General features: G+C 40.4%; 1 protein-coding gene across 1 annotated transcript in view; it reads left to right on the top strand.

Moving 5' to 3' along the window:
• The first annotated feature begins 1,545 nt into the window (after nucleotides 1–1,545).
• The window catches only part of LY75 (lymphocyte antigen 75), a 44,249-nt gene continuing 26,955 nt past the window's right edge, over nucleotides 1,546–18,839 (top strand). The window contains exons 1-13 of the mRNA XM_084209599.1: nucleotides 1,546–2,096; nucleotides 4,263–4,637; nucleotides 5,345–5,518; nucleotides 5,771–5,935; nucleotides 6,509–6,619; nucleotides 8,266–8,406; nucleotides 9,936–10,124; nucleotides 10,798–10,955; nucleotides 11,781–11,891; nucleotides 13,074–13,162; nucleotides 13,496–13,668; nucleotides 13,836–14,032; nucleotides 15,261–15,403. Of these exons, the coding sequence (XP_084065725.1) occupies nucleotides 2,009–2,096; nucleotides 4,263–4,637; nucleotides 5,345–5,518; nucleotides 5,771–5,935; nucleotides 6,509–6,619; nucleotides 8,266–8,406; nucleotides 9,936–10,124; nucleotides 10,798–10,955; nucleotides 11,781–11,891; nucleotides 13,074–13,162; nucleotides 13,496–13,668; nucleotides 13,836–14,032; nucleotides 15,261–15,403 (2,114 nt within the window). The 5' untranslated portion in view covers nucleotides 1,546–2,008. The remainder of the gene's footprint in view (nucleotides 2,097–4,262; nucleotides 4,638–5,344; nucleotides 5,519–5,770; nucleotides 5,936–6,508; nucleotides 6,620–8,265; nucleotides 8,407–9,935; nucleotides 10,125–10,797; nucleotides 10,956–11,780; nucleotides 11,892–13,073; nucleotides 13,163–13,495; nucleotides 13,669–13,835; nucleotides 14,033–15,260; nucleotides 15,404–18,839) is intronic.

Raw genomic sequence — 18,839 nt, 5'->3', positions numbered from 1 at the left:
CAAATCTCATTTTTTCCTGCAGGTTCTTTCAAAAATTTTGGTTGGTTGGTTGGTTGGTGGGCTCACCAGGACTGTGCATTTTGTATCTCCTCTTAAATTTATGTAAATCAGAATTTAAGTATAGGACAAGTAAATGAACCCAAACCTGAAACTAAGAACCACCAATGCAAACTGCAATTTTTCCTATTCTTGGGCATTCTTTATTTTTTGAGCCAGGATCAGAGTTTGAGTCTATACTATCAAAGACAATATTTTATAAACCAATAAACAAAAAAGGAGCTGAAATCAGAAGTATCTGAAAGCATATGTTACGTATGTTAAGATACCCTAGAGAAGCTCCCCTCTCTTAGTACACATATGTGCTGATATATTTGTAGTAAGTTGGATGCTGGTAATTTCAGAATTGCTGGTGTGTGTTCAGTAAATATGCACTGCATTCTATTAGTTTCAAAATGAATCTCTATTACTAACCATTCCCAAACTGGGACAGTCAGTGCATTAATAACAACGCACATTTGGAAAGATTGATGGGAACACAGGGCTCACACCTGCTTCTTGTTTTATTTAAAAAGAGCCACACAATCCCACCACATATTTAACTTTAGTTTCAGTAGCTTGCTTCTGCATCAGGCTCACCAGTGGGGAATTTCTGCTTCCCATTCTGTGTGGAGAGTTAAAAGCTTTGCTCTTCCTGAAAATGAATTATTTCTGGTAACACAGATTCGATTTTGCTACATCTAAAGACTCCTCTCTTCCTGGACCTGACTGTTGATTTTTCAAATAGCTCCCGCCTTGGCAGCCATGTGCAGTTTCCAGCAGGAGAGAATATTTGTTAACTTGCAGGTGTCTGGTTTTGTTCACTGCATTTCCTCTCAATTCCCAGCCTGGCATACCTTCAAATCCTGTGTCCCCAGGAATACACATTCCTACATGATGGGCACACTGGAAGCATATAAAACAGACTGCACGTTGCATTTCCCATTTTTATGTAAATTTAGTATTTCTTTCCATGAACAATGGCTCTTCCAAGTCTAATCAAAATGGATTTTCCTAGAAAAAAAAAGTTTTTTTCTTGTGACTTTGCAAATCGTCTTTTTAAGCAGCTGGAGGCTGAGGTATACAGTCTGTCCAGGCAAGCATTGAATCAGGCAGCGTGTATCTTTAAACTTGATTTCATTCCACATCGTTTCTATCAGTTTTCCCTTTTTTCTCTTTATCTCCTTCAAACCGGCTGGTTCTCGCCGTGTACACGTTACTTGTGTAACACAAGTTACTTTTGGTTTCTGTTGCCAGCCTCAAAATTTTCTCCGCAACAGTTACTCGGCACTGTGCAGCGGATCCCCTCCGGGCCCATCCCGGCGAGCCCGGGGCTGCCAATTGCGGTTCCGCAGCCCCTGCTGAGCGATGGCAGCTGGCCCCGCGGCCGCGGGAATCGAGGCGTGATGCGCATTATTCGTACCTTTTTAAATATTTTACTTCCGCGTGTTTGCTAATTTTAGATTATTCTATTCACTATTCTTTTCACCTTTTGCCTTTTCTTCACTTCCAGCAGTTCAGCAGTTACGCGTTCCCCATTTTCCCCAGCTGATCTTCTAAGTTTTTTTGGTTTGTTTTTTTTTTAAGTTTTAACTTTTCTGACCATGCTACAATTCGTTTTCCAGTCGTTCTTCGAGTTCACCCACCCCTTTTTTTTCTTTTATTTTTGTTTGTTTTTTTGTGTGTGTGTGTGTGTGGTTGTTGTTAATTCCTTTCTTTTTTTCCCCGTTTACTTTTCCTCTTTTTCCTCTTCCTCCCCGCCTTTTCCCTTCACCTTCCCTCTCACGTTTTCGCTCGCGGCTCCGCAGCCCCGCTCGGGCCGGGCCGGCCCCGCCTCGCCCCAACCTCGGGGGCCGCTTTCCTCCTGGCAACAAGTGACGCGCGGGGGGCGGCCAATGGGCGGCGCGGCGGGCGCGGCGCTGGGGCACGGCGAGCCCGGCAGCCCCGCGCAGCCTGCGCGCCGCGGGGGACGATGGCGGGCGCCGGGCGCTGCGTGCGCGCCTGCGGCCTCGCCCTCGCCTGGCTCCTGCTGTGCTGCGCGGCCCGCCGCCTCCCCACAGGTAAGCCGGCCGCCCCGGGCCACGGGGAGGCGGGTGCGCTGCGGGCGCGGAGGGTCCTTGAGCGCCCCGACGGGCGCCTGGGCGGGTCAGGGGGCGGTGTGACGGGCCTTCCGCCCCGGCGGCTCCTTCGGGCGCCGCGCTCGGTGGCAAAGTCCGACTGCGTGGAAACAACCTGGGAAACTTAGAAGGAGAAGCGAAGAAGGCAGGGGAAAGTCCCGGACCTCCCTCTCGGACCGTGCGCTTGGCCTGGGGCGTCGCGAAAGCCGCCGCCGGCCGCGGCTGCCACGTTCCCGGTGCCCCCGGAGCCGGGCCGCGGCCTTTGGCCTGACAGCTCGGGGACAGCGGTGCCCGAGCCCGGGCAGCTCCCGGCCCCGCGCTCCGCCGCCGCTGTTATCCGCCGCTGTGTACGCAGCGGGACGGAGAAGGAGGCTCTCCTTACCCCACAGGAAGCAGGTGGAAAAGTTTCGCGTTGAGCAAATTCTTGTAAGCCACAGCCGTTACCCTAGTCAGAGCTTCTGGGAAACGATCTGAGCTCTTCGCTAAGCTGCACCTCACATGTTTTTTTATCTCCTGTGATAGTAACAGGCTCAGGTTGGTAGCTGAAGATGTCACTAAAACTTTATGGCCAGAGCATTGAACTGGAGTAATTATTAATAAATTGCTGCCAGAGAGATTTGGTGAGACAGTATCAGTGGTTTTTCCAGGGAAATTTTAAAAAGTGATTTTCCACTTGGCTTCATCATGAGGGTTGTGGAGGAAGAAGTGAAAGAAGATGTGAGAAGAGGCTAAAAAGTTGTTACAAGAAATAAAAAAAAAAGGAAGAAAGTCATGAGGGAAGAATAAAAAGCAAAAGCAGAAAAAGTGCAGGGTTAAAGGATACCATGAAAGCAGGTTTGGTTGTTAAAATGTCTTAGTTAGTAGGATGAAAGGGACAGTTGGTTGAAGTTGGTGTGCTCCTTAAAAAATTCACTGTAGTAGGTGGGTGACTTACAGATTCTTCTCTACAGTGTGATCAGCTAGGTACTATTTAAATGCTGTTTGGCACTTGCACAGTGGAAAATTCATGGGTATACTGGGAAGTAGTGGTAAAATTCACTGCATTAACATCACTGAATATTTTCCTTCCTGCTCAGCCAAACCCATTAGTAAGTCATAACAGAAAAACGCAGTAGGAATGTGATTGACAGTGCGTTGCTGTTAAATACAAAATACTACTCAGCAGATTCCTTATTTAAGCAGCAGAATAATAGCCTTGTGGGTCTGGTACAGCCATGGTCCATTTCAGCTTGATTAGTGAAAGTTCTATACTGTGGAGCCATCTTTATTGCGGCATAGAAATAGTTTTAGGGCATTTTTTCATGGTCTGCTTAAACCTACTGCTGCTTGTAGGAAGTGTTCTTGCACTGGCAGAGGTGTTAGCTTTTCTAAGTAGGGTGATCCATATACTTTTTAAATGGTATACTGTGCTTTGTCAACTTTAATTTATCTCTTTAATCACAAACTACGCCAGAAGTGAAAATGAAACTCATCACAACTGAAAACGAAACTAGGGTCCCTATATAATTCTAAAAATTATACTCCTAATCTGTTGTGTGCTGTCTTTGGTGGGATACTCATCCTAAAACTTTCTCCTCAAAGCAGTGCTAGTTAGCTTAGTAGTACTGCAGCTGCACCCACAAACTGGTTCAAATGTAAAACTCTCATGCAGTGAATCATATAGGATACACAGTTTAGAAAAAAGCGCTTAGGAAGTGAATATTATTATTAATTATATTTTATGGCATCTGTTGTGTTTGTTACTGTGTTTGCAGATAGGCATGAAGGCAAGATTCTTTACCCAGTAAGCTTGCTAATTAATCAGGGGCTGATGCAATCAGTATATGTTAATATAGAGGAAGAATTCCTATTAGTAGAATTGGACTTAGAAGTCTCATTTGTCTCTCCTCGTTTTATAAAGACTTGGAAAGAGGTCTTTTTCCAAAGAATTTAAGACTCACTAAAGAGCAGGAAAATTCACTGTGGCTTCTACAAAAGAGGGGGTTTTACACCCGAACAGCAGTTGTGGTACTCCTCTGAAAGCATTTCTCAGAATGTGATTACCCTTTTAAAAATGAGCTTCCTGTGAAAATGATACTGAATCATAGCCATATGTTTGTTCTTATACAGGCAATGATGCTTTTACCATTCGCCATGACACACAGAACAAGTGCATAGAAGTTAAAAACTCACTGATAGTCATAGATGACTGCCAGGACACGAGCCAAGCTTTATGGAAATGGGTATCCCAGAATCGCCTCTTTCACTTGGGCTCCAAGCAGTGCCTGGGACTTGATATATTCACCAAATCAGTGTCTCGCCTGAAAATGGTTGATTGTAACTCAGAATTGATGCTGTGGTGGCGATGTGCTGATTCTTCCATCGTTGGTGCATCTCAATACAAAGTAACTATCAAGAATAACTATGTGACTGCAAGCATAAATGCAACAGACCAGTGGAAAAGCAACAATTCCTCCAGTGATATATGTCGGTATCCCTACCATGGTAAGTCAGTTTGCACTTTGAAGATTTTTTTATTTGTTAAGGGCTTTTTGAGTATGTGTGAGCCAATAAGTTCTTAAAATTATGTGAAAAGATTGATCAGTAAAGCAATAGAAATACTAACCCCTTTCTATCAGAACTGACACTGTCCTCCTCACCATGATGGGAATTTTCCTGTTAGCAGGGTTTGAGGATGTTTTCTTTGTAGGCTACAGAGTCAAACTCAGAGCACGCTGCCAGCTCACAGCCTGCTGGGCTGTGAGCTTTGGTATGGTGGTGTGTGCACTTGCCATGGAAGCCAGTCTTGTCTGAAATCTCATGCTTGCTGGAAAAAGTGGTGAAAATGTGTTTTACCTTTTCCCTCTCCTGTATGTGTTGATTGTTAAAAGTCCTTGTTCTGTAGGACTCTGCAAAGCACCTAGATTTCAACAATGAATTATCCATAACTTACCAGGATGGGGGAGACAAGTTTCTGCTGTTTCTCAGAAGAAAATGTAAAGAAAAATATTTCTCAATGTATTTTGTTTTTCTGTTCTGGCATTATTGTATATTATCTGTAACAAGAAGATATGGTATTTTAAGATCACAAGTGTGATTTGCATGCATTTAGGTTAACTGTGTCTGCACAAGCAGTAGCACTGATTTGCTGTACTTTCCATGTCTAGTAAGGGGAATGTATTTACTTCTTTTACTTTTTTTTTTTTCTGCAGAGGTTTATACCAAAGATGGCAATTCTTATGGTAAACCCTGTGAGTTCCCCTTTCTGTATAACAAGGTGTGGCATCATGACTGCATCCAGGACGAAACTCACACGGGTGGAAAATGGTGCGCCACTTCTGAAGATTATTCTCGAGATGGAAAATGGGGAATCTGCTTACAGCCAGGCACGTTGGGTTTCTAAATAGACATCCTAAAAGCATTTTGTCACTTCTCTGATGTACAGCTCCACCTTTGTGTGGCTGTTAAGCTGTGTAAAACTTTTCTATTGCAGCATTGGCTTAAACTGCAAGTATTAGTGATGACCAATATAAAAACCAATAGACCCTACATATTATATTCAAAACTTTTTCTTTTGAAATTTTCATAATGTTTCTGTATAGTTTTAGTTACAAGTACCTTCTGCTTCTTTTAAACAGAGGATGGTTGTCATGATATCTGGGAACATGATCCAGGGTCTGAGTATTGCTATCAGTTTAATACGCAGTCTGCTCTTTCTTGGAAGGAAGCTTATATTTCATGTCAAAGGCAAGGAGGAGATTTACTTAGCATCCAAAATGCATCTGAATTAAGTTACATACAAGGTAGGTGTAATTATTCACATATGAATACTGGGAAATCTTTATCAAATGGAGGCAGCACTTTTGTTTCTGTCCTAAATCTCTGTGTCAAAAGTTGATTATACTTTAAATATTTTGGCTTTCATTTGTGTAGCAAAACTAAGGTACTACTCTAATTTAGGGAGTTATTTAAATTTACCTGTATGATTTCATTATAGCAGTTAGATGTTGTTCATATTGTTAATGAGGAATATCCCCAAAATCTTATATGCAGGCCGGATTGGCAGTTGGTGTTTTAGCAACATGTTACTCTCTTGCTATGAAATTGTCCTCCCTGATGTTCAGTCTTGACCTGGAGACATTATCCAAGTGCCTTTGGGACTATAAAACCAAAGGAGAAACACCTGAAGACACTGGGAGGGAAGGCTTGTGTGGGTTAATTCCTCCTCGGTTCAAGAAAGTTTTCATGTCCAATTATATTCGCAATCTTTCTTTCCTGAAATGCATGCCATTTCAGAATGCATTTTCAATTTAAAGGAGACCAATGAAAGATGAGCATTTTATACTAATTGTTTTCTTTAAAAAAATTATTTCTAGGCAAGGATGACATTGCTGAGATGTTCTGGATTGGCTTAAATCAACTGGATGTTTCTGGTGGTTGGCAGTGGTCAGATCACAAGCCTTTGAATTTTCTCAACTGGCATCCAGGTACTGATATTTCTGGTGGTATTGACAATATTCTCAACAGTAGCTAGTATTACTTTTTTTTTCCAGCTCATTCCACTTTCAGAAGCATATTTTCCTCCTAGCCAGCAAATCTTTCTGTTCTCATTTTATATTTACAGCTGATTAGGTTAATAAATCTCTAAAAAGGTATAACTTAAATAGTGTTTTTGAAGTCCATTTTAGTAAAGTATCCACAGCTTTTCTAGCTGCTAAATTTCTCCTCCCACTGACAGAATGACACTGATTTCCCTCAGATATTCTGAGTGTTTGTGTCCATGCAAGGACTGAAGTTACTTAGAAGCTTAACTTGGGTTTTTAAACTTCAAGGTTGCCTAAATTTGTTTCAAGGTGAAGATGAAAGAAGTATAAAACCCTTAAAAAACCTTTTTTAATTACTCCAAAGATGCTGGTAAGATTACTGAGAGTATGTGGAATTTCTAGGATGAATTTGTAATGTTCTCACAAATATTTTATGAATCTATGTGTATATGAAAATCCCAGAGTCATAGTCATCAGGAATATTGAAGTTGATGTTGTTCTTCCATTCAGGCTGAATTTGAGCTTTTTAAAGTGGAATTCTATTTTTTCCATTAGTTTCTAGAACAGTGCTGCAACTGGAATTATGTGAATAGTTGAGAAGTGGTTTCTGTTACTTCTTTGATAACTTTGCTAAGAAATTTCTGTGAGATTTTCCAAATGTACTCTGCCTTTTGGAAAGGTTAAGAACTTTACTGCTTGTACTATTGACTGCACCTTCTTCTGGAGCTTTGACCACTCTTTAGGACTGTAATGCAGAGTTAGAGGCCAGCCTATCCTGAGATACAGTGGCATAATTTAGTCTGCAGTCATGGCAGACATATCCATCTCTGCCACTCTTGTGAAAGTATTTACTGGTGCCTTAAAGGAATTTTGATACCTGCAAATTGAGCCCATTACTTTTTCCTTTCCCTTTACCCCTCTGAAAAGACCTTGTCCCTCTGTTCTCTTTCATGGAGAACTGAGATTTTCCCTGAGCCTTTTTTCTGTGAGCCTGAACTAACCCAGTACAGGAGGAGCTGAGGTGCTCTGTGTAGATCCCAGCTTGGGTTTGCATTGAGGCTCAAAGAAAAAGAAAGTCAAAAAGTTCCAAGGAAAGCTGAAGACTGCAAAAAAGAGTTATTCTCTGTGCTGTTTCAAATGTGGGGCCTTGTCTAAGGTTTCTGTTATGGTTAAGGTTATGGTTAGCATTGAGAGAAAGTGCAGAACTGTGTTTGGAGTGGGGGTGGAATGGGATTGCCAAAGGAAACTGAGGGCTGCAAAAATGGCTCTCCCCTGAGATATTTCTAGTCTGGGAAAGTGCTCAGCCAAGGGTTTCTTGTATTGTAAATAGAACATTCCTCCTGGTTCTATGATTAAACATTGGAAAAGAAGTCAAGATTCCTTGATTCTGAAACTTTCTCTCTCAGAAAAAATGCTCTGTGGGACCTGTGCTAGGACAGCTGCTCTCAGTTGAATGCAAATTATGTTCTTCAAATACAAGGTGCCATACTATCCAGTACTGTATTGAACACCAGTAGTGAAAAGAAGCAGTCACTGCCTTACTGTGTGATAACTTGTGCTGTTATGTTTTTATTTGTTCCTGTCTATAGATGTGCTGAGTTCATCCCCACTGGATGGGATGAGTTGTGGGGTGATGAATGCTGCTTCAGGGCAGTGGCAGAGTTACCACTGTGGGACTCAGCTTCCATATGCCTGCAAGAAGTCACTCAATGAAGTTCCAAGCATTCCAGGTAGGACAGTTTGCATTTTTGAGTTTTGTATGTTAATGCAAGTGTAATGTTCACTTATGGAGTCATTCTTTTCCCTCCCAAGCCTTTTCAGGCATCTCTGCCAAAACATTTTCACAACAGCTTTGGTTTTTTAGCAGAGCAGAAGCAAACTCTGTTTCTTCAGTGTCAAGATGATGCATCACAAACAGTTTTCATTTTTTGCAGCTTTCTCATTCACACATAAAGCATTTTGCAGCAGTCCTGCCCTTTTCATCACATTTTCCTCCATGGCTTGTGTCTTCTTTCATGTATTACTGGAAGTCTGGAACTGGCAGTTGCATCCCAAACCTTTCCTTTAAGCCTGTTTAAGCCTTTCCTTTAAACCTTTGCTTTAAGCCTCTTTCTCTCACTCTTGGTGTGTATTGACGTAAAGTGGGACTTACCTGGGTCTTGGATCAAACTGTTGAATTCAAATAGAAGTAGTCAGGTAACCTTACTGTCCTCTGAAACCAGGCCAAGCACTGAAAATCAGAGTGCAAGAGTTGGTAGTTTGCTCAGTGTGTAATCTTTACTGGACCCATAACAGCTCTTACAACATAATTCCTTTATCTCGACCTACACACACACACACACTGAAGAGGCCTTCAGTGTTTATAGTGGCATATAAATGCTTCCATGCTTTTGGCCTGAATGTCCAACCCTTCCACTGGCCATGACCTCTTCTTCTATGCATGCTTTGGCCTTACCCAGTTCCCAGGGTTCCCTGCAAAAACTTTTACTAAAAGGTAATTGTCCTTGAATGACAGGGAGGTCTAGAGGAGAAGGGGTGTGGAGTATCTCTGGCTAAGGCTAAGGTGTGTGCATTTGAAGAAGAGATAGTAATCAGTTTAAATTTAATTGAACTGGTTCAAGTTTTGCAGTGATACTCTGAAAGCTAGTTGTCAGTTAACAATTCTTGTCTGTTCTCTGGCTCCTCAGTAGAGTTATTACCAGTGTTTATATAGTGTTTTATTCATTAAAAACCAAAATTCCTGTGGTTTGAGTATTTTATAGTGTGCTTTGTACCAGAAAAGCTATTAGTATGTACCTTTTCAGCATCCATTAAAGCTAGTTAGAATTCTTTAATATCTTGAGAAGAAAAAAATATTTAAAACTAGGCATTTGTTCTGTTGTGTGTTTCTTTCCTGCAATGAATCAACTTGATTTGTCTTCAGTTGCCTTTGAAATCTTGCTTACAATTACTTTTCAACCTTTCACTTACACTAAGACCAGCTTAATGCAATGCACTCCTGCCTTTTGCTTCCACTCCCATTAACTTCTTTCTCCTTCAGTCTACTTCAAGGCCCCAAAATATTATGAGTTCTCCTAACGCTGCATTGAAGTCTATTTGTTTGGCTAAGCTGTGACCCTTTCTTTCATGAGCCCTGAAGGGATGTGAACATGTTCTGATTGCTGCCTTCCGGCTATTTTCAAGGTGCTGCTGACTTTAAAGCCAACCCCTTGCATTAGGCAAAACAAAAGCCTCTAATTCCACTTCTCTTCATTGTTAGAGTTTTGGAGACACTTGGATACTCTCTGTGATCCGGGCTGGTTCCCCCACGATGGCTTTTGCTACATGCTGATAAACAGCCAGGCGCCTTGGAGTACAGCAGATGAGTTGTGCAAAGCAAATAAGAGTAACCTCATCAGCATTCACTCATTAGCAGACGTTGAACTGGTTGTTACAAAGCTTCATAATGGTGAGTTGGGGTAGTTGTAAAGGTCAAGCACCAAGTGCTGCACACCATAAATTACAGACTGTTTTCCATGTTCTAGCATACGGTTGTCATAATCTCTAGCTTTTAAGTGTGGGTGTTAAAGCTGAGCTTGTTCTGAGGCTAGTTTTGAATGTTGCTGTGCAGATCCAGGCCCCTGTGTTAGGACTTGTTCTGGTTCAGTCTATTAATTTGTTTATTTACTGGGCTAACCTACTTCTAGTTTTGTAATGCTTTGTGCTTAATTTGCTTATTCAAAGAGAATACTAGATAGGTGGGTCAATATTTTGACTGCTGAGTCACTGAACTAATAAATAGTACCTATAGTGTATAATGTTATGTCTTTGCATACACTCTAAATTTGGTTGAGTTTTTTTTTTGCTTTTTTGCTTTTTTGAGTGTTCGTTATTTCTGTTTGTTTGTGGTTGGTTTTTTTTCTTGTTTGTTCCTTCTCTGTTAAGCTTACTCATGGTCATGTGATTATAAGTTAAGAAACAAGATAACAAACATATGGTCTTTTCTCACTGTAAGAAAAAGAATATCACTATACTGCTGCACAGCATGATAAAAAATTTAATTTTGCTTATAACACATTTGCTTTCCTGTTAGTTTGAATATTATATTAAAACAACAATGTTGTCCTAATTTTAAATTACAGATGCTGAGGAGGAAATGTGGATGGGTCTCAAGAATGACGATGTGCCAACCTTGTTCAAGTGGTCAGATCACTCGCCTGTGGTTTTTACCTACTGGGATCAGAATGAACCAAGAGTTCCCTTTAACAGCACTCCTAACTGCGTGTCATATTCAGGCAAGGTAGGAATACAGTGTTGAGTTTGGTTTTTGGTTGGTATTTTTTCATCGTAGGAGAGGCAACACTGGTGTGTGTGAAAGTCAAGGGGGGGATAAAGCAGATACCTGATCTTATTTCTGGAATAATCCTCAAAATACATTTTTCTACATGCAAATTTCTTGTAATTATTTAGCTGGAACTTCGTAGCTGTGTACTGCAAAGAGTGGAAGAAAGACTCCTAGCTCTGAGACTAACACATTGTTGGCCAGACTGTATTTTGGGTTACTGTATTCTTGCATGTCTCTGGCAGAAAGGAAGGAAGGAAGGGATATCTGGGTTCAGTCATCTCCCAGACCAATTTGAGTCACCCAGTCTGAGGATGGAATGTTCTAAAAAGGGTGTTGGTGAAGGAAGGAGGTCACTAAGAGTGGGACACAGGCTGTATCCCATCCTGCAGATTCATTAGAAAAGTGGAGCACGCATTTGTCTGCTGTGTCAGCAGCCTGGCACTGAAGTTTGTGCTCAGCTCCTCTGGGCTGTCTCTGAGCTACTTCTACATTAAGCTGAGCACCCCTCCTGCACCCATTCCCTTCCTGATCTAGGAGAGCTGGCATCACCCTGACCTTTTCTTTCCTTTCTGGATGTGATCCAGAATCTTCCCATCTCCATGTGTGTCAGCTTTCTCTCTCCCTTCCAAACATGTACCTGTGCATATAATCCAGGGCATCCCACCCAATATCTCTACTGGAGGCATTTTGGCTTTCTCGCAATGGAAACAGCCCCTGCAAACACAGAAATTCGAAGATTGTTAGAATTTAAAATATTCCTTTTTCCTTTCATTCTTACAGCTGGGACAGTGGAAGGTCAAATCCTGTGAAGAAAAATTGAAATATGTTTGCAAGAAAAAAGGAGAGATTTTGAATGAAACAAAATCAGATGAAAGTTGTTCATTGGAAGAGGTAATAGGAAGCCTCTATTTCTTTTATTGTCATTTAGCTCTGAAACCTGATTGAAATCTACTTCTGTTCAGTAAAGTCTGTGAAACATTTTATCTGAAAAAGGACATTTATCTAGCATAAACCAAATTTCACATTCTTCTAAGCAGGCTCTGGATGTTTTATCAGTCTATTCATTGATGAAGGTATTATGAGTTTGGACCCAGGAGAGGTTGTGTTTTATTTATTTATTTTTTAAAAATTGATTTTATTAGAAATGTCATTGATAACACCATTTGTTCTGTTGGTTTTGCTCAAGTTATTTTTTAAAATTTAGAATAAGCACTTTGCAATGTAAAGATATACAGATTATGTTTCTTGCACTTCACTGGCTCTCATTTTTGTTCTATGACTTGAATAAAGGTGGGGACTCTTTTTGGTTTTTTGTTCGGTTGTTTTACAGTACGACGTCTTATGGCTTAAATAAAGTTTTTGTCTTTTGAGCTAGCCTGGGATGGTATTGCTACCTACTTCAGAGCTACTTGGTTCAGTTTTGTGTGGCAAATTGCTTGCAACAGGAAAGATGTTTACCCCTTATCCTTCTTCCTACATGACCTTTTTACTCTGTCTTTTCAGAGACTTCCAGCATGTAGAGTTACAGCTTTCTGTGCTGTTCAGACACCAGTGGCATTGCTAGGCTAGAAAAGAGTTAACACATTAATGTTTCTTGAAATTTCAGTGTAAATATGGGGAGAAATATTTGAATAATAGAGAAATTCTGTAAGTTCACACATTTTCAATATCATGTATTTTTCTCAGAAGTAAAGAAACACTGGTGTATGCCTTCCTAATATTCTTGTGTTTGAATCCTGGCGTTGGTGGAACAGCATGAAAACTCCTATTGTTTTGAATAGGACTGGGCTGTTGCCCTTGTGTTTCTCTGTAAATGCAATAGTGGTCAGAAGACTCGGCCCAGGCAAGCTAAAACAGTGGTGTATTTTATTCCTGTGGCTGCATTATTTTTTACAACTGTGAATCTGAGAGTTGATGATAGTGGACCTTGTGTGTGACACAGTACATTTCTTTCTTGTATATGCTGTGCCAGCTTGTGGGCACCGGCCACTGTTGGCAATGATTTATTTTCTCCTGTGGGTAATGCCTAAATTAGGTTGCTTTGTATAAATATGGTTTTTGTTCTCTAACCAGGGATGGGAGAGACATGGAAACTATTGTTACAGGATTGATAAAATAGAAGTTTCATTTGGAGCCCAGTGCAATCTTACAGTGATGAACAGGTAAAGCACATTTGTCATTTATGAGCAAATTTAACATCACAATCCTGGAGATAAAATCAGAGATTAAAACTGTTTCATGATAACTAATGGTTTATAAAGAAAAAGTAGAGAGAGAATTGCTTTTGCCAAGAACTAGAAATGTGTAACAATGGTAAACCTACAATGTGAAACCTCCCTGAAAGTGTGAGAATTCCCAGCCTGCCGACCCCATGTTGAATATGGGACTGCCTGGACGACTGCTTGAACTGACTCATGTAATATTCCTGGTTTTTAAAGTATCTCAGTAGTTTGGTATCTTTCAAATATTGACTCAAATAATCTGTGAATTTTCAGATTTGAACAAGAATTTATTAACAGTCTAATTAGAAAGCACACGAAAGTTGAAGAAAAATACTTCTGGACCGGTTTGCAGGATATCAGCCAGTCAGGAATATATTCCTGGGGTACAGTGAATGGGGAAACACCTGAAGCTGTGGCATACACTAACTGGAATTCCATGCAACCAGGTAAATTTGAAAACTAAAGCCACATAAAAATACTGTCCTTTTACACTGAGCAAGCACTGGAGTACCATGTTACAGAACTCCAGGCATTCAATAAAGTAGTAATTCACAATTATGTAAGAGTTGGTTTTGAAACTAGCCAATGGTTTTAAATGTGGTTTTGGTTTTAGAGTTTTCAGGAGGATGCGTGGCCATGTCCAGTGGAAATTCTCTTGGAAAGTGGGAAACTAAGGATTGTAAAACCACTAAAGCATTTTCTGTCTGCAAAAAATATATTGGGAAGCCCAAGGAGCCAGAAGTGCTCCCAAAGCCAACTGATCCCTGTCCCCCTGGGTGGCATAATGGATCTGGCCTTGCCTGCTACAAGGTAAAATGTCATTCCTCTTTGATGTTAATTGCTCGTTAGTGTCTTGGAGGAAGTGAGTGATCAGCCATTTTGTGGGCATAGCTGCTCTCAAGGGCATTTTCAAAGTGCTCCTCACCAGGAGAGGGAATTGGTGTTGATTCAGATTGACTGCCTGTAGATACTGTCCTTCATTGTCCTCTGCCATTCATGGAAGGTGCATTGTGCTACTTCTGTGGGCAGATGACTGGCATCACCTTCTCTTGCCCTTTGCCTTTCTGTACTCCAAGAGTATAGATAAGAGAGGTAGGATTTTCTCTGATTTGAATATGGATAGATAAAAACATTCAGCCTCAGTTGTATTTTACTGTTTCGAAGTGACCAGTGTAAGCAAGCAGCTGTGCTGTTTAGCTGGAATGGCTTAAACAAAATTTTATTTAGAAACGCAGGGTTTTTTCCTTCTATTAAAAATCAAATCAAGTTAAAACTGAGGCTGTTCATTGGATTCATTATTTTTTTACTTGGTCTGCAATGAACTGTTTCTTGTAAACAGCTCATATAACAAAGTGGGGAGACCCAGCTTGAATAACAAGGGTGTGGGCAAGCATCCTGAAGGGATAGGTCTGTGCTGCTGTGCAGCATAGCTGTCCCATGGCTGATGGACATGACAGCTGGCCCTGGCAGATTCTCCACAACTGCTGTTGACCAAATGCAGCATGTCTGTGCAGAGAGATCCAGCTGATGGGAATTGTCTTGGACTGAAACCAAGGGGATCAAGTGGATGTGTTAGCTGAGGTGCATGAGCCAAGCTTGCACCTCAGATGCATACAGGTTTCCAAGGGTGTGCCAAAGAACTTTCTTCATGCACAGCACTTAAGTGAGCCTAGTTTAAGTGAGTATTAGGCTTTGTAGTTCACCATAAATTTGAAAGAACAGCATCCCTTAAAACTTATAACTTGACTTGCAGTTATGGAATGAGCTGGCTGTTGGTTTCTAAAATGTTTCTGGTATAGAAAAGCAGAGAAAGTCTGTCATGTGGAATATGCTGTGTTTGAAACAAATTTTGTCCACGAAACTTCAGAGTCTGGCTGCTGTCAAGCAAACTGAAAGAAAAAATGTTAAAAAGTCAAGTTTTTTCCCTATGGAAATACCAATTATTAAATCTCAAATGGCCATATTTTAGTAGAACAGGAGTGTTTTAAAAATACTGCCTCGTGTCATTTTCTGCTCTGACATTTTGGCTGTTGTAAAGTTCTTCCATAGTGAAAGAGTGCTGCGAACCAGGACCTGGGAAGAGGCAGAAAGGTTCTGTGAAGCCCTTGGAGGCCATCTGCCTAGTTTTAGCCACTCAGAAGAAATTAAGGCACTTCATTCTATCCTGAGGAAAATGATCAGGTAACAAATTAGCCATGTTCTAAAGTTTTGATTCTGCAGTGGATCGCAAATGCTGCTGCTGCTGACCACAAATGGCAAATAAGAGATAGTGTGTGACACCTGTGTTTCCCACAGAACACTTTGATGTGGCATTTGAACTGTCCTGCTGGAAAATGTCGCGGGAGTACAGCTTGGGCTGATATTTCACATTGCTAGAGGCAGCACAGGAAGAGAAATTTATGTAATGGAAGATGCTCAAAGCTCAAATCTTAGTCTGCTTTTACAATAAATTATTCCTTCTCTGCGTTGAATTTTGGCACACCTAGATGGTAAATGTACCTACTCTTTACTGGTACATTCTTTAGAGATGACTTATTATTTCAGTTTTTCAGATACATCTCATTTTTATTCATGAAATTCTTCCTGACTAAACTGAGTGCTAACTTTTGAAAATGTGAATAATGTAGTGTCCAGCAATCTGGTTGGCACAAATCCTATTTGGCATAGCTGCACTAACACTATATGGGCATTAGATGGGTGTGCTGAATGTTCTGGTATCAACAGATTAAATGCTAAATAATTTATGAGTTTAAAGCTTTATTTTTAATCAAATAAACTGTCACTGCAAAGCTTTATTAGGCATTGGTGTGATGTCAGATCCTTGTGTAATACGGGTTTTTTGATTGACAGCCTGTTTTTTCAGAATTTTTGCCTTCTAAAACTCAAATGCTGCCAGTTATGTGATGTAAATTTTTTCATCAACAAACTAAATCAGGATTATTGCAGAAGCTGCCAGCATACAGCACTGTGATTAAATTTTTAAACCTGATGACTGAAGAGGTGCCTTCTTGAGAAACCAGTGAACTTTTTTTAGAAGTGCACAAGTCATGAAAATTACTCAGTGTTTATGTTAATAAGAGACAAAACCAAACTTGTATGCTCTATATATAGATAGTTGAGCTTGTGTGAAAGCCACTTGTGATTCCTTTGCTAAACTGGCTGAAGTCCCACAATAAAAATCAGCACGCAAATGATTTCTAGCTGCAGACCGTATTAGATGGTTTTTCAATTCCAAATTTTGTTTTGGTGCACCTAATCTACTATGAAATGTGAATAGAGAAGTAACATTTTATTTTCCTACAAGTACTTGAAGCTGCTTTGGAGCTTGAAGATTGACTGAGGTATTAATTACATTTTCTGTTAGGAGTCTAAAGGTAGAGACTTCTGTCTTTCCAGGAAGTCAGTTGATGCAAAATGCTTCTGCATTTCCCATAGTTCAGAAATTTCAAACTTAGTCTGAAAGATGATAAGTCCCAGTATTTCAATATTGTTCCAGCAGAACTTGGAATGAGGGGCAATATATTGAGCCTGGTAGAAATTGACTCTGCAGTTAGTGTTGCAGTAAGTGCTCATATCAAATATAACTGAAAACACAATATTTTCATCTGGGCTAACCCCTTTCTCAGCACTTCAGAACATTCTGAACTGAAATACTGCATAGTCGATATTGCCTGAGGTATTTTAAATAATGTTTGTTTATAACATGAAGAATTGTTGAAGATAGTTATGCTTTAAAATTACTCAGAGGTGTTGATTACCTAAAATATTTTGGAGGTCAGATGTCAAGGGTAGTTAATATAAAAATCAAGCTCATTTGAGATGGGAAACCATGTGAATTATTTCACCAAGAGCAAATACTTTAGCTAACTGGGAGAAATCACGCTAAGGTGATATTAGATATGATTAGCTGCTGGAGTGTGCTGGCATGCAGTTTGTTCATAGTCTCTGTATTTACTGAGTGCAAACTCCAAACTAATGCATTCATTCAGTGCACTCATTTCAGCTTGGGGAAGGAGCCACACCTTGACTCTCTTGGTTTCAGGTTTTTTCCCCTTGCACAGTTCTCTGGTGACTCATTGAGAATTGTTTGTTTTTAAATGTTAGCAAGAGTCATTTTGGTTCACCAGGAAAAGGGCAGCTTGCCTAGTCCATTCTGTTCTTTACTCAGATTCCACCTTAGAGTCAAATAAGAGCCAGAATCGCTCCAGCCAAGTCAGGCTATTGCCATTGGAAAGGAAAATAAAATTTGCCTGCCAGCCTTCCCCTCTCTGGAAGAAGTAGAATAACCTCTTTTGGCTTTAAGGGACGTGATACAGGCAGAACAGACCTAGTTCAGCTACTTCCATTCTTTTCAGACTGTGTTTGTGAGCATTCTGCATCTTATAGCTGGCAGCTATAAGCTATAGCTTATAGCAGTGCTGGACACAGGAGGGGAAACAGCTTGCACTGGTTAGAAGTAACATTTCAGCAAGGATATCTTACTAGAAAGAAATCCAGGTTGCCTTTTATATGAACAGCTCTGCTGCTGTAATTGATTTGAGTCTAGAAAGCCTCACAAACGCTTGAGTTTGAAAGAAAAAAATCACCTTAACAGAATGGCCAAAACAGCAATAAAGCTGAGATGCAAGCTGTAGTAATTGCATCAATTCATCTTCTCCTTTCTTCCACTCAAAAGCAGGTAATTAGCAGGATGTGGTTTAGCTAGTGCAGTAGCCTGGTACAGCAGGGAGAACAGGGTGGCCCAATGGGCTTCATGCAGAGTTTTAGGCCAGCACTGCCTTAGATTAAATAGTGCCTTAAATGGCACCGTTAAGGAGCTGGCCCAGATGTATACCTTGCCTCTTGTCAAGAACTAGGTTGACCTACAAGCCCTAAAAACTTCACTCTTAATCTTGTGTTGGAGCTGTTATAAAGGACAGAGAAAATAATTTTCTATTTTGTCAGTTAGAAATATGATCAGAAAAATTCACAGTCTGAACTGTATTTATTCACTCCTGCAGTATTTGACTTTTATGAATGTTTAGCTCTGTGTAAAAGAAAAAACAGCAGTATTCTGCAGGGGTTGCTAGAGATTTAGGATCTTTCAGTGTCAGTGTGGAGTCCATTGTAAAGCACAAATTGCATGTATGTTTTAGTTTAAAACTCAGGATACTTTTTTAGAGACAGTTTCAGGAATGTAGCTCAAAGAATACCCTGTCACTGAAAAATCCATTTTGATATCAGTCCACAGGATGAATTTTAATTCTCAGCAATGAGGAGACAGATACTTGAAGCACAAGCAAATTCCTTGCTGCAAGCTTAATTGCAATAGGGAGTCTTAATTTATCTTTGTCTTAAATAGTTGTTGGAATTCTTTCTTGTGATGAGATGACAGTATAATTTCAGAGGGTTATCAGAAGGCTTTACTGAAGCTTAAAAGTACTGTCAAGTGTAGTGTAGCAGTTATTAAATTACTCATGGTCATGTCTGAACAATTCCAAAAGAAGTAAAAGAGATACATTAATGTGTAAGAGCCCAGTAAGCTGAAAACATTGTTCTGTTTGCAGGCTATTTATTGTAAATTGGGACACAAGCTGGAGAAATTCTTGACCTGGAACACTTCTTGTTTTTAATTTAT

Source organism: Fringilla coelebs (genome assembly GCF_963513975.1).
Source record: "Fringilla coelebs genome assembly, chromosome: 7".
NCBI classification, from domain to species: domain Eukaryota; kingdom Metazoa; phylum Chordata; class Aves; order Passeriformes; family Fringillidae; genus Fringilla; species Fringilla coelebs.
The sequence above is the reverse complement of the archived record's forward strand: the minus strand, read 5'-3'. Positions and strand labels throughout refer to the sequence as shown.